The 13185-nt window shown below is 33.9% G+C and overlaps 1 protein-coding gene across 1 annotated transcript; it reads right to left on the bottom strand.

Annotated features, from left to right (window-relative positions):
- Positions 1–1633: 1633 nt before the first annotated feature.
- LOC138338774 (uncharacterized) lies at positions 1634–1972 on the bottom strand. The gene has a single exon (XM_069289861.1). The coding sequence runs from the start codon at positions 1970–1972 to the stop codon at positions 1634–1636; it is 339 nt and encodes a 112-aa protein (XP_069145962.1).
- Positions 1973–13185: the final 11213 nt, after the last annotated feature.

Here is a 13185-nt window from a genome sequence, read left to right as displayed (position 1 = left end):
AAAACAAAACTCTTTCTTTGGTTTTAGATAATTACTCAAAATTCAGCTTAAAAGCTCTCTTGGAATTGATGTTCCCTTTCTTTCTCAAATGTTAAAACATTTCTAACTCTTGGGAATACATAGTTTTCATATATTGATCGAAGAAACAAGCTTTTACTCTTATTGTTTACTCAACTCGAAGCTTAAGTCTTAAAACAAATTTAAGCGTTTGGGAAATACTTTGAAAACATTATGAACTTCGCTTGACTTGATTCTTAACTTCTAAATTTGACTCTTAACTTTCATTGAATTAAGTCATGGATTAAAGGTTCATTATCTCATGTGTATGGATGAGTTCATGATATTTAGACATACCTTACAGTATTGGAATCAACTAGCAAACATAGGTACATTACTTAGGAACTTCTACGAAAAGTGGTGGATGAATGGAAAAAAATTGCTTCCCTGGCGCTCCGAGAGGCGCAGGTGCCAGCCCTTGAAATTCAAAGATTGACTTGGGGCGCTCTGGCTGGCGCGGCTTCCCAGAGGTCAAAATTTAAAGGACCTTTCTAGGGGCTCTCAAAGGGGCGGCCACCCAGATCCTTCCCAAGTGAACACCAATTTTTCTCCTTCATTTTCAACTCTAAACCCCCTATTTCAACTTAGTTCTTTCCCCCAAAACATAGAATCGATTATACCCTCAATATATAGAAGATTCAACTCAAAGTCACACCTAAAAACATGAATCGAACTAAGGAGAACTTCACAACACAGACACACAAGAATTGAAATGAATTTCATCAAGAATTCATAGTATTTACACCCACAAGAATTCCAATGAATTTCATCAAGAACTCATAGTATTTACTTTCAAATAAATTATACTTTGTTGAATTGAGTCATGATTGGCGCGTGGGTGAACTAATTTAACGTTATATGATCTCACATACCTCTTAGGGATCACCTCTTTATGAAATCCACCTGCAAACCTCCAAGAAATCGACGAATCCTAAACTTTATTCTCTTTCTCCTCTTTTCTCTTTTCTCTAAGCCCTAGAGTGAATTTCAAATTGACTAAAATGATCTAAATCTGACTAGACCCCAAATAAACTGCTAAGAACGCATTAGAATAATTGGATAAGGAAAATAATAAAATACCTTTCAAAAATCCGGTTTAGGCTTCCTTGTTTGAACACCTCAACTTCAAATGGGCATATTTCACTCAAAGGAACTCGAAATCACGCAAATTCGACGTAGTTGGAAAGATTATTCCAAGAAATTTCGTACAATATGAAAAAAGACCTAACTCATCCTTATCTAGGATTTATGGTCATTTGAAGTTGACCAAAAAATCAACTTAACATACTTATAAATTTTCCGGATTTCAATTCTTTCCTAAAATGACTATTTCCAATTCTTAACTTCTTCCTAGTTCTTTCAATTAGCGAGATGTTAAATTATCTCCCTGTCAAAAACATTTTCCTTGAATGAGATAACTCTTAGTAGCTAAGGGTGTAACATCTAAAATTCATCTCAAACACCCAATATGAAATGCAAATACAACATGTCAACTCATAATATAAACAGTACTAAGATGAGAATTAGTACCTTGGTCTGGAACTTCTCCGGTTTTTAATATCTCTTCTTCAGTTTCTCAAGTAGCTTCCTCAACATACTGGTTCCTCCAAAGGACTTTGACTGATGCTACTTCCTTAGTCCTCAACTTGCGAACTTGGCAATCTAGAATATGTACGGGAATATCCTCATAAGATAAGTTATCCTTGATCCCAATATCTTCAGTTGGTATGATAAGTGAAGGGTCTCCCATGTACCTCTTCAAAATTGAAATATGAAACACCAAATGAACCATTGCTAACTCTTGTGGTAGCTCTAACTCAAAAACTACATTGTCAATCCTCTGGGGTATTCCGTAGGGATCAATATATCGGGGACTAAGTTTCCACTTCTTACCAAATATCATAACACCCTTCATGGGTGAAACTTTAAAGTACACCCAATCATCTACCTTCAACTCTAACTCCCTTCTCCTAATATCGATGTAGGGTTTCTGACAACTCTACAATATTTACAATATCTTTTAAGTGACTATCACTTTCTCCATAGCTTCATTCACTAAGTCTAGTTATATAAACCTAGCTTCACCAACTTCAAACCATCCAATATAAGATCTTCATCTTCTCCCATAAAGATCCATTGGATGCTTGAGTGATAACTATTGTTGAAAGAAACTTCAATAAGAGGTAGTTGATTGTCATGCTTGGAGCCTACAACCTTGACGTGGCTGACTATCAGAGACCATTTCTCACTCAAAAGAGAAACCTTGGTCTAGATTACATACTCAGCGGAATAAATAAATCATTAATACAAGATGCTAACTGACTCAATTGTCCTGAACTGAAATCAAAATGTTTCAAAAATAAACCTTTAGCTTAGCCAAAATGGAGACTCAAATATGAAAATAAGTTAATAACAAAATTATGACAAAAGAACTAACATCTGACTAACTATCTATGAAGCATCTAATAACTGAGATGGATGTTGGAAACAGACCCCAACATCCTAATGAACTAAACTAGAAAGCAATGAAATTTGATCCTTCGAAAAGCAAGGAGGTTCACCTACTTACTCTGAACTACTCACTGGATCAACGATGCGCTGGAATGTTGATCCTAGTAACATGCGTCTGCATCATAACACAATGCAGGCCAACTGGCCTCAGTATATTGAATTTACGAGTATGCGAGTTGTAGTGTTAAACAACATAGGCTTGAAAAAGATTATGAAAGAAACATTTACCTTAACTCTTCTCAACCCATGAATACTTAACCAAACTCATTTCAATATTAAGCAATTTGAAAGCAAGTGCATAATAAAGAAAAGTTGTTTAAAAACATGTTGTTAACTCTTTGTGTATATAAAGATACAAAATAGATCTAAAATGTATATAAAATACAGAATAATCTAATGTCAATTCATAATCATCATAAAAAGACATGTCACACTTCCTCTCAAAGTCTACTCACGCAATGCATGAATGAAGTCTCATACCCCCATTCATACAAAGCAGAACATCTTGAATAACCATGCAACTACTAATGTGGGAGTTTCTTTACTCGACAACCATCACTTAATACTTATAGTGATGATACAACATTTTACCTCACGTTGCCAAGGACCATCAAACTTTGCCAGAGTATAGGACCTGAACTCCCTAATGGATCCACTAGTAAATTGTGAAAACGATTCATCTAAAAAGTATGTCCCTTCTCTACCTATGATGGCTACATGGTTTTCATGGAGACTTGAGTTGATCTGAAACTCGCATCCCTACATCGGTGCTCAATACTACTCCCGAAAAATATACTTAACTTACATATTTTAAAAACAACTTCTTCTGTGATTTTAGATTAGTTCTCAAAAACATACCTCAAAGTCTATCTTGGAAATCTTAGTTTTCCTACTTGCTTCATTTTATAAAGCTATTACTCTTTTCTGAAAACTAGTCGCAAGACTCTTTGGAAATTAATGTTTCAATTCTTATTTAAAAGTGAAAACATTTTAAATCTCTTTGGGTTTATACAATGCCCATATACTTCTTTTGAAGAAAGAACTTCAATTATACTCTATACAGAAATCAAACTTAAGTTTTAAATTAAAGTTAAAACATTTGTAAAAGACTTATGAAAACTTGAAATGAACTTCTCTTACTTGACTTTTGACTTGTCTTATCTTTTACATTAACTATTCTTGACTTGACTCTTTACTAATCTTGACATGGCTTTTAACTTATCTTAAATTGATTCTTAATTGATCTTTGAATTTAATTATGGATTCAAATATTAAGATTTGTGTTTGTAAGGATATGATGTTGTTTAGAAATGATTTTAGATAGATAAACATGAGAAAAGACTGAAAATCAAGATTTGAAGGTGGGTCCGCGACGCGGAGGCATGATTTAATTTTGGTTACGAAAATGTCTTTTGAGGCAGAACACCTCGTATAAGCTGCGCGATGTAGAGCAAAATTTTTAATTATGTGACTAGTTCAGTAGGTCGTGCGACGCGTTCCCATGTCCAGCTTTGCTCGTCAAAATTTCTTCTTCGTTTTTCTTCCCTCTAACTCACCCAAACTTGGTTCTTTTTCTTAAATATCTTTTAGATATAGATACCCCACAAATGTAGCTAAGAACCTAAACCAAAATGACCCCATAATGTGACGTAACAAATTCAAAAACTTCACAACTCAGGAAATTCAAGAACAATACATGAATTCAAGAAAAAGGGTAGCAAGATATCAATATTTTGTTCTGTATTTTTCTTGTAAGCTAATCAGATGTACTTTGTACATGTATTTCACTCAATTTGTTTGGTTACATATGAACATGTGGAGAACAACTACATTTATTTTGAATTATTTTTGTATATTAGTTTTTAATTTATAACCATTTATAAAACAAATTGTGACCATTCTCTAAAGGAAATTACATATAATGAAAAATTATTAATTTAAGTTAAATGTTATAACTACAGTTTAATTTAATTTTGCCCCATTGCAAAATTTTGTCAGTCGCCTCTCTCCCTGAAACTCTTATTCACCACTATCCCCTCCACTCTCTTTATTTATACAAATAGAAATGTCTTAATTTGTATTTCTGTTTGGATAAAGCAAGAAATTTTTTTATATACATATGCAAACACATATATATTTGTCTTATACACTTATAACTATACAATATAAATATTTCTCTGTCATGTTTTCTTTTGAATTTCTCTTTTTTGCTTTATACAAACACAAATTATAAAAAAATACAATGTATAATTTATATTTGTATAAAGTGAGAGGGAGAAAGATATTTGATATACAAATGTTTCATTATTATTCAATTATATACGAATTAAAATTTTATTTCGATATACAAACACATAAAATTGAATTATAAGGATGCCAACGATTGATGCAAACAACAGACTGCCAACAATTTATACAAATGGCATACCAGTAAAACATACAAATATGAAGAGGAGAAAACGAATTATACAATTGTTTCTTTTGTATATATGCATAGCAAATAACCACTGTCTTTTGTAGATGTGTATAGAGAAAATGGCATAGTAAAGTTTGTTATGGAGTGCAATTATGTAAATTATAGCTATAACATACAAATATGATTTTTGTGTTTGTTATATGTGAAAGTTGCTCATCTCTAAATCTTAAAAAGTTAAATAATTTTTGAAAAGGATATTGAGAAGCATATTTGTACATCATAAGAGAAATTTTTAATAAAAGCAAATACATTTAGACTATAATAAGATTCAAACTAATGCAAACTTCAACTAACGTTATTTCAATTCATATAAGATTTTCTTCGTCCAAAATATTAAGTATTAAGAATTCGTAAATTAGTAAAACAAAAGAGAAATTTTTATATAATAATAATTATTTTAAAGAAAAAACCTGACAATCCAAATCAAATAAGTAGCAGTGATAAGTAAAGTCATTCTTTTATATTAAGCATCAAAAAACATATTGTCACAATTCTCCAACTCTCGAGTAGTTTAACGTAACAACTCGTATCCTAGATAAATAAGAATTTCAATTTTCCATAAGTGCGGATGCAATCTATGGAGGCCACTACGGACCGTAGTTAGGACCATGGTTCGTGGACCATGTCTGTCGATCTTCGTTCTCATACCCATTCACTAAATCAGACTATGGAGGAACAAGACGTACCGTAGATTAGACCACGATAAGTTGAGCTGGTCTGTCAATCTTGGTCCTCAGAATTCATTCTCTAAATTAGACTACGGAGGAAAAGGACAAACCATGGATTGGACCATGATCCATGGACCAGGTCAATCGATCTTGGTCCTCTAAACCCATTCTCTGAATGATACGACAATGGAACAGGAACGACCGTAGGTAGGACAACATTCCGTGGACCATGTCTGTCGATCTTGGTCTAGAGACCCATTCTCTGAACTAAATTACGGCCAAGAGCTACGGACCGTAGGTAGAACCACGGTCTGTGGAGTAGGTCCTTTGATCTTGAGTCCACAGATGACGACCACGACTTACGGACAAATGTTAGGAACAACGGTCTGTGGACCAGGTCCGTCGATCACTCTTACAAAAGTTAAGTATAGGGTCTTTGGTCTTTTCCTACTTTGTTGAACCCCTAAGCTACGTCTTTTAGAACCTAAATTAAGTGTTTTTAGTCATTTAAAGCCTAGAAATATAACTAGAACTTGCCTAAGTCAAATAATTAATCAAACTATAGAAAATTAGAAGCAATAGAGGAGAAAATTGTCAAGAACCCTAGTTCAAGAATGGAACAAGGTTCAATCAGTTCCAACCCCGTAATCTAAAAATTTCTTCATGGATTTCATCATCAGATATTTGGGATTTCACTGGTGGGTTCCTTTCACCCATTCGGTCCCTAGTTTTCATTCAGATTCTTGATTCTCTTATCATGATTAGACCTATGGTTTCTAGAACTTCAACAGATTATCATGAATTAGTTAGTTATATGTTTCAAATAATATTACAATGCTATTACTCAGTTTATCTTTTGAATTTCAGAATCCTAACCATGTATTTTGTTGGGTCTTGAATTACACATTATAGGTCAAGTATTTATCTTACTTGAGATATGCGTGCCTCGATTATTAATGCGTCATTATCAGATCAATTGTTGCATTCTCAGTTTACATGTTCAATTTTCACCTATCTAATATGCATGTTCAGTTTTGACCTATCCAAGTCTTTGAACTTGATGTTTATGCATTATCAGTCCAATTCAATGTCAGTCCAGAAACTCTCTCAGAATCTAGTCAAGTCGGTGACCCAGTTATATCTTGACAGGTATAAAAAAATTTCCTTGTCATAGTCTCTCGAAAGACATCTTATAAGATATTGTATATTTAGAAATGGTATACTTCGATGTCATTCTAGGCATGGATTGGTTACATTCGTGTTAAGCCTCAGTCTATTGTATAACAAGGATTGTTTGTTTTCAATTTCCGAATGAACAAATTTTAAAGTGGAAGGGTAGTAGCTTAGCGCCTATAGGTCAATTCATTTTTCACCTTAATGTTAAAAATATGATCTCCAAAGGTTATCTCTATAATTTAGTTTAGGTTAAGGATTCTAGATTTGAAACCCCAACCTTTTAGTAAGTTCCAATAGTCAGGGAGTTTTCCAAAAGTGTTTCCAGAAGATATTCCAGAGTCCTTCCCGAAAGGGAAATCAACTTTGGAATTAATCTCCTTCCACATACCCCGCCTATTTCTATTTCTCCTTATAGAACGGCTCAATTAGAGCTTAAGGAACTAAAAGAGAAGTTGAAAGACCTTCTATATAAGGTCTTCACCAGACCTAGTATTGCACCATGGGTTGCACCAATATTGTTGGTAAAGAAGAGAGAGTGTTCTCTTAGAATGTGCATTGACTATAGACAGTTGAACAAGGTCACAATCAAGAATAAGTATCTAATCCATAGGATTGATGACTTGTTTGACCAAATTTAGGGTGCTAGTAATTTCTCAAAGAAAGACCTCATGTCGGGTTATCATCAGCTCACAGTCAGAGATAGTGACATTCCAAAAACAACCTTCAAAACTCGGTATGGTCTTTATATATTTGTAGTTATGTCATTTTGACTAACAAATGCTCATGCGGCTTTCATGTATTTGATGAACATAGTGTTCAAATAATACTTGGACTTGTTCGTTATCGTCTTTATTAATGATATCCTCATTTACTCTAGGAATAAGGAAGAAAATGCAAGTCATTTACCCTAGGTTATGTGTTGATGTAGCGAGATAAGGTTGACAGCTTAAGGTGAATGAGAAGAACTATTCAACTCATGACCTCGAGCTTGCAGTAGAAGTGTTTGCACTTAAGATGTGAAGGAACTACTTGCATGGTGTTCATGTAGATTTTTTGATTTTCCACAAGAGCCTTCAATATCTATTCACCCAGAATGAGTTGAATCTTCGCCAGAGGAGATGGCTTGAGTTTCTTAAGGATTATGATATGAGTGTGCAATATCATCCTGGTAAGGTGAATGTAGTAGCAGATGCTCTTAGCATATTATCTATGGGTAGAATAGCCCATGTTGAGGAAGAAAAGAAGGAACAAATGAAGGATGTTTACAGGCTTGCTCACTTGGGAGTTCTCCTTATGAGCATATCATACAGTGGTGTAACAATTCAGAATGGGGCAAAATCTTTTTTGATAGTGGAGGTTAAGGAAAATCAAGACAGTGATCCTATCTTGCTTGAACTAAAGGGTGAAGTTCACAGTCATAGACTAGAGGTTTTCTCCGAAGGGGGAGATGGTGTACTTTGCTACCAGGGTAGTTGTGTATTCCAGATGTCGGTGAGTTGAGAAAGTATACTCTAATTAAAGACCATAACTCCACATATTCTATTCATCGAGGTGCCACTAAGAGGTACCCCGATCTGGGGGATGTCTATTAGTTGAATACCATGAATAGGGATATAGCAGATTTGTGAGTAAGTGCCCCCATTGCAAGCAAATCAAGGTAGAACGTAAAAAATTAGGGGGTATGACTCAAGAGATTGACATTCCTACTTGGAAGTGTAAAGGGATAAATATGGATTTCATCACATGGTTACCTTGTACTCGCAGACAACATGACTCCATTTGGGTGATAGTTTATAGGATGACTAAGTCTTCTTGCTTTTTGGCATTCAAGACTACACATTGGGCGGAGAACTATGCCTAGCATTACATTAATGAAATTATGAGGTTTCATAGGTTTCCTTTGTCTGTCATCTCACATAGAAGTCCTTAGTTTACCTCTCATTTATGGAATTCATTTAAGAAGGGTCTTTGTACTCAAGTTAACCTTATCACAACATTTCATCCGCAGACGAATGGACAGGCAGAGCGTATTTTTCATACCCCAGAGAATATGTTGAGAGCTTGTGTGATCAATTTCAAGGGTAGATGGGATGATCATTTTCCTCTTATTGATTTTCCCTACAATAATAGCTTCCATTCCAGCATTTAGATAGCCGCTTATGAGGCCTGTATGGGCGTAGAGGTAAATCTTTGGTTGGGTCGTTTGAAGTAGGTGAAGCAGCTTTTATAGGACCAGATTCAGTCTTTTATGTTATGGAGAAAGGCAACTCATTAGATATAGACTTAAGATATACTATAGTCATCAAAAATCTTATGTAGATGTAAGGAGAAGGGAACTACAGTTCCAAGTTGATGATTTGGTTTTCCAGAAAGTGTCACCTATGAAGGGGGTGATGATATTTGCAAAGAAAGTGAAGCTCCATCATAGATATGTAGGCCCTTACAAGTTCTTGAAAAGGGTTGGCAAAGTGTCATATGAATTAGAGTTTCTAGTAAAATTAGCAGGAGTGCATTCGGTCTTGCATATCTCACTTTTCAAGAACTGTGTGGTTGATCCAGCCTCTGTAGTTCTATTAGAGAGTTTACTATGAAAGATAGTCTTTCTTATGAAGATGTACCAGTTAAGAGTCTTAACTCTCAAGTTAGAAGGTTCAAAAATGAAGAAGTCGCTTCAGTAAGGTTTTGTATTAGTCACTCCATAGAGGGATCTACTTGGGAATTAAAAGCAGCCATGAATGCCTAGTATCTTTGCTCTTTCCGTCCAATTCTTCTCAAGAGGTAATAGTTCCTCTTCAGTTTTTAAGTCATTCATGTGTGCATTCAGCCTTAGAATCATGTTACCTTAGTTTATACTTGCATTTATAGCGTATTTGCATGTTCTTGGAACTCAATTCAATCATAAACTCAATTCTCCGTGTTTAGTAGTAGGGAATGCAGGTCTCTCTCTCTATTTTAACTAGTTTAGACTTCATTCTTGAAAGAATGTTCCAAGGGGAAGATAATGTAACAAGTTATATCCTAGATAGCCTAAAATTTAAATTTTCCATAATGGCACGTGCCATCTACAAAGGGCACCTACGGACTACAGTTAGGACCAGAGTTCGTGTACCAGGTCCATCGATTTTGGTCCTCAAAACCCATTCTATGAATCAAACTACGGAGGAACAGGACGGACCACAGATTGGACCACAGTCCATGGACCCGTTCTGTCAATCTTTGTCCTCAGAACCCATTCTCTAAATAAAACTATGGAGGAACAGGATAGGCTGTAGATTGAACCACGGTCCATGGACCAAGTCCCTCGATTTTTGTCCTTAGAACCTATTCTCAGAATCAAACAACGAAAGAATATGATGGAACATAGGTAGGACCACGTTCCTAGGACAAGGATCATGGATCTTGGTCCACAGAGGATGGACACAACCTAAGAGCCGTTGTTAGGACCACGGTCCCTTGACCAGGTCCGTCGGCCACTCCGACATTAGTCAAGTTCGGGGTATTTTGATCTTTTCCTACTTTATTTGAACCCTAAGATACATTGTTAGACTCTAAATTAAGATGTTTTTGTCAGTTTAAGCCTACAAACATAACTAGAACTTATCTAAGTTGAAATATTAATCAAACAATAGAAAATTAAAAGCAAGAGAAAAAAAAGGTCAAGAACCCTAGTTTAAGAATGCAACAAGGTTCCATCAGTTCCAGTCCCAAAATCTAAAGATTTCTCTATGGATTTCATCACCAAGTGTGAGGGATTTTACTTGGGTCAATAGCTTTTAGTCACGTTCTTGATTCCCTCATCATGATTAGACCTAGGATTTCTAGAACTTCATCAGATTATCATGAATCAGTGAGTTGTATGTTCCAAGTAATATTACCATGTTATTACTCAGTTTATCTCATGAATTTTAGAACCCTAGCCATGTATTTCTTTAGTTCTTGAATTACACATGGTAGGTTAGATATTTTAGTTACTTTAGATATGCATGCCTCAGTTATTAATGCATCATTATTAGATTAATTTTTACATTTTTAGTTTGCATGTTATGTTTTGATATATCCAGTATACAGAAATTTAGTCATAATATTTTAATCCCTTAATTCATTGGGAGTAGCATAATACCGAGTTAGACTAGGGTTCAGCGTACCCAATAGTCCCAAAACCAGGTTGTAAATCCCCTCTGTGGGAATCAGTTTAGTGATCATGCCAACGCGCCTTTATACCTTTGGCAGGGTATATTGGGTCCTCTCGATGGGGCATAAACATAGGATTCAACATTTAGCACATGTTGTTTTATTATTGATTTTTAGTAGCTCTCACAGTTCAGTCAAACTCTATTGCATTGACCATATTTACATTCAGTTTGTAATCAGTCTCAACATGTTATAAATTTGGTCATTGCATCCAATTAGCTTAGTATTTAGTACATCATGTTCAGAATATTATACTTGATTTTGTGTCTGCTTAGTTATGTATTGTGTCAGCTTTACTCTATCAGACTTGCTCAATACCTTTGAAGTACTGACACATATGTGCGCTATATTTTTTCGTGATGTAGGTTCAGGTTCTCAAAATCTAGATCACACTTGGATGGATTCCATATCTTCATCTCTGCAGAATCAATGGTGAGGACTCATTCTTCGACGACAATAGTCATGAGTTTATTTTAATATTTTTAATATTTTAGTTTCAAATTTTGCTAGACTTAGTTAGGGTCTGTCCCAACATTTCTAGTCAGTTAGAGGCTATTCTAGACGTAGATAGATTCAACTTGGTATTGAGTTAATATATTCTTGTATTAAACTTATCATTGTTTTTCATATATCTCAATTATAGCATATGGGTATTCCCCATCTTTTAATTTTATTTATGATTTAGTATCTTCACTAGTTTATTATCTTTAGTATGCGCATGATCAAGCCAGCATGGTTAGCTTGGGATCACTTGTGGTCCTAGGTCCCGTTTTCGCATTTCGAGGGTAGCTCTAGGCATGAAAATTATTTTTATAAAGATATTTAGAACCATATATCTACATCACAAGAGAAATTATTAACAGAAACAAATGAATTTATACTGCATCCTGCGAAATTCATATATTAGAACCTTACATACTATTTGTATATACTAAGCAAAAAAATAATCATTAAATCATTTGAATTATTTTCCTCAAGTACATGAGGTTAAGGAATATACCCTCTTATGATAGGACAATTTACTTCATCAGAATAGTGTTACCTCATATTATGCTAAACTTTGAACTCACCCTACAACAATAAAGGACATGAAATTTTTTTAAATGCAAGAAGAAGAAGAAGAGTGGAAGATTTTGAAAAAATTGTGATTGAAAAAGGAGAGGACACCCCTCCATTTATAGTCAACAAATTGTAGTATGAGCAAATATTTTTTCTATTTTATGTGAAAAATCATGACCTTTCCAAGATGTCAAAACCCTTTGGAAAAGTCTGAACTTATTGAAATAGTTACTACTTTTTGGAGAAATCACAACTTTTTGGAAAAGTCAGAACTAATAAAAAAAATCACAAACCTCTGAAAAAAGTGACAACTCATCGAAAAAGTCACAACCTAAGATTGGGATATATGAATTTATACTAATATAAATATTAAACTAATCAAAAGTTTAACAGAGCTTATTAAAAGTTATATGACATTTTATTCGTTTAGAAGACTTAAATATTAAAAAATATTAAAAAGTAGAAAAAAAGAGCAATGTTTATATAGTGATAACTATTTTGAATCAGATTCCATGGCAATCTAAATTACGTAAGTAGCATTGAAAAATAAAATAGTTCTCTTGTCTTGGGAAATTGAAAAATAAATTGTGACAATTCTTTAACTCTTGAGAAGTTGAATAATTTGGGAAAAAAATATTCAGAAGCATATATCGACATGACAAGAGAAATTGTTAACAAAATTAAATGAGTTTATATTACCATCACAATTAAAGTAATTCAAATTTAAAATAACATTATTACAAGTCATATAATCTTTTTTACGTCGAAATTACTTAAATATTATGAAATAGAAAATCAATAAAATAAAGGCCAATGTGTAATGATAATAATTATTCCAATGAAAACAACCTCACAATTTAATTAACATAAGTAGGATTTATAAATAAATTCATTCTTTTATCTTAAGTATAAATCGTCACTGTTCTCAAACTTTTGAGAAGTTCAATAAATTTTTGAAAATATATTCAGAAGCATAAATCTATATCGCAAGAGAAATTACTAACAACAATAAATAATTTTATACTACATCATGTTAACTTCCTATAT

The sequence above is a fragment of the Solanum lycopersicum genome, chromosome 10, assembly GCF_036512215.1.
Source record: "Solanum lycopersicum chromosome 10, SLM_r2.1".
In the NCBI taxonomy this organism is placed as follows: Eukaryota; Viridiplantae; Streptophyta; class Magnoliopsida; order Solanales; family Solanaceae; genus Solanum; species Solanum lycopersicum.
The sequence above is the reverse complement of the archived record's forward strand: the minus strand, read 5'-3'. Positions and strand labels throughout refer to the sequence as shown.

Coding starts and splice junctions, on each gene's coding strand:
- LOC138338774 (XM_069289861.1), bottom strand. CDS start 1,972: ATGAAGGGTGTTATGATATTTGGTAAGAAGTGGAAACTTAGTCCCCGA.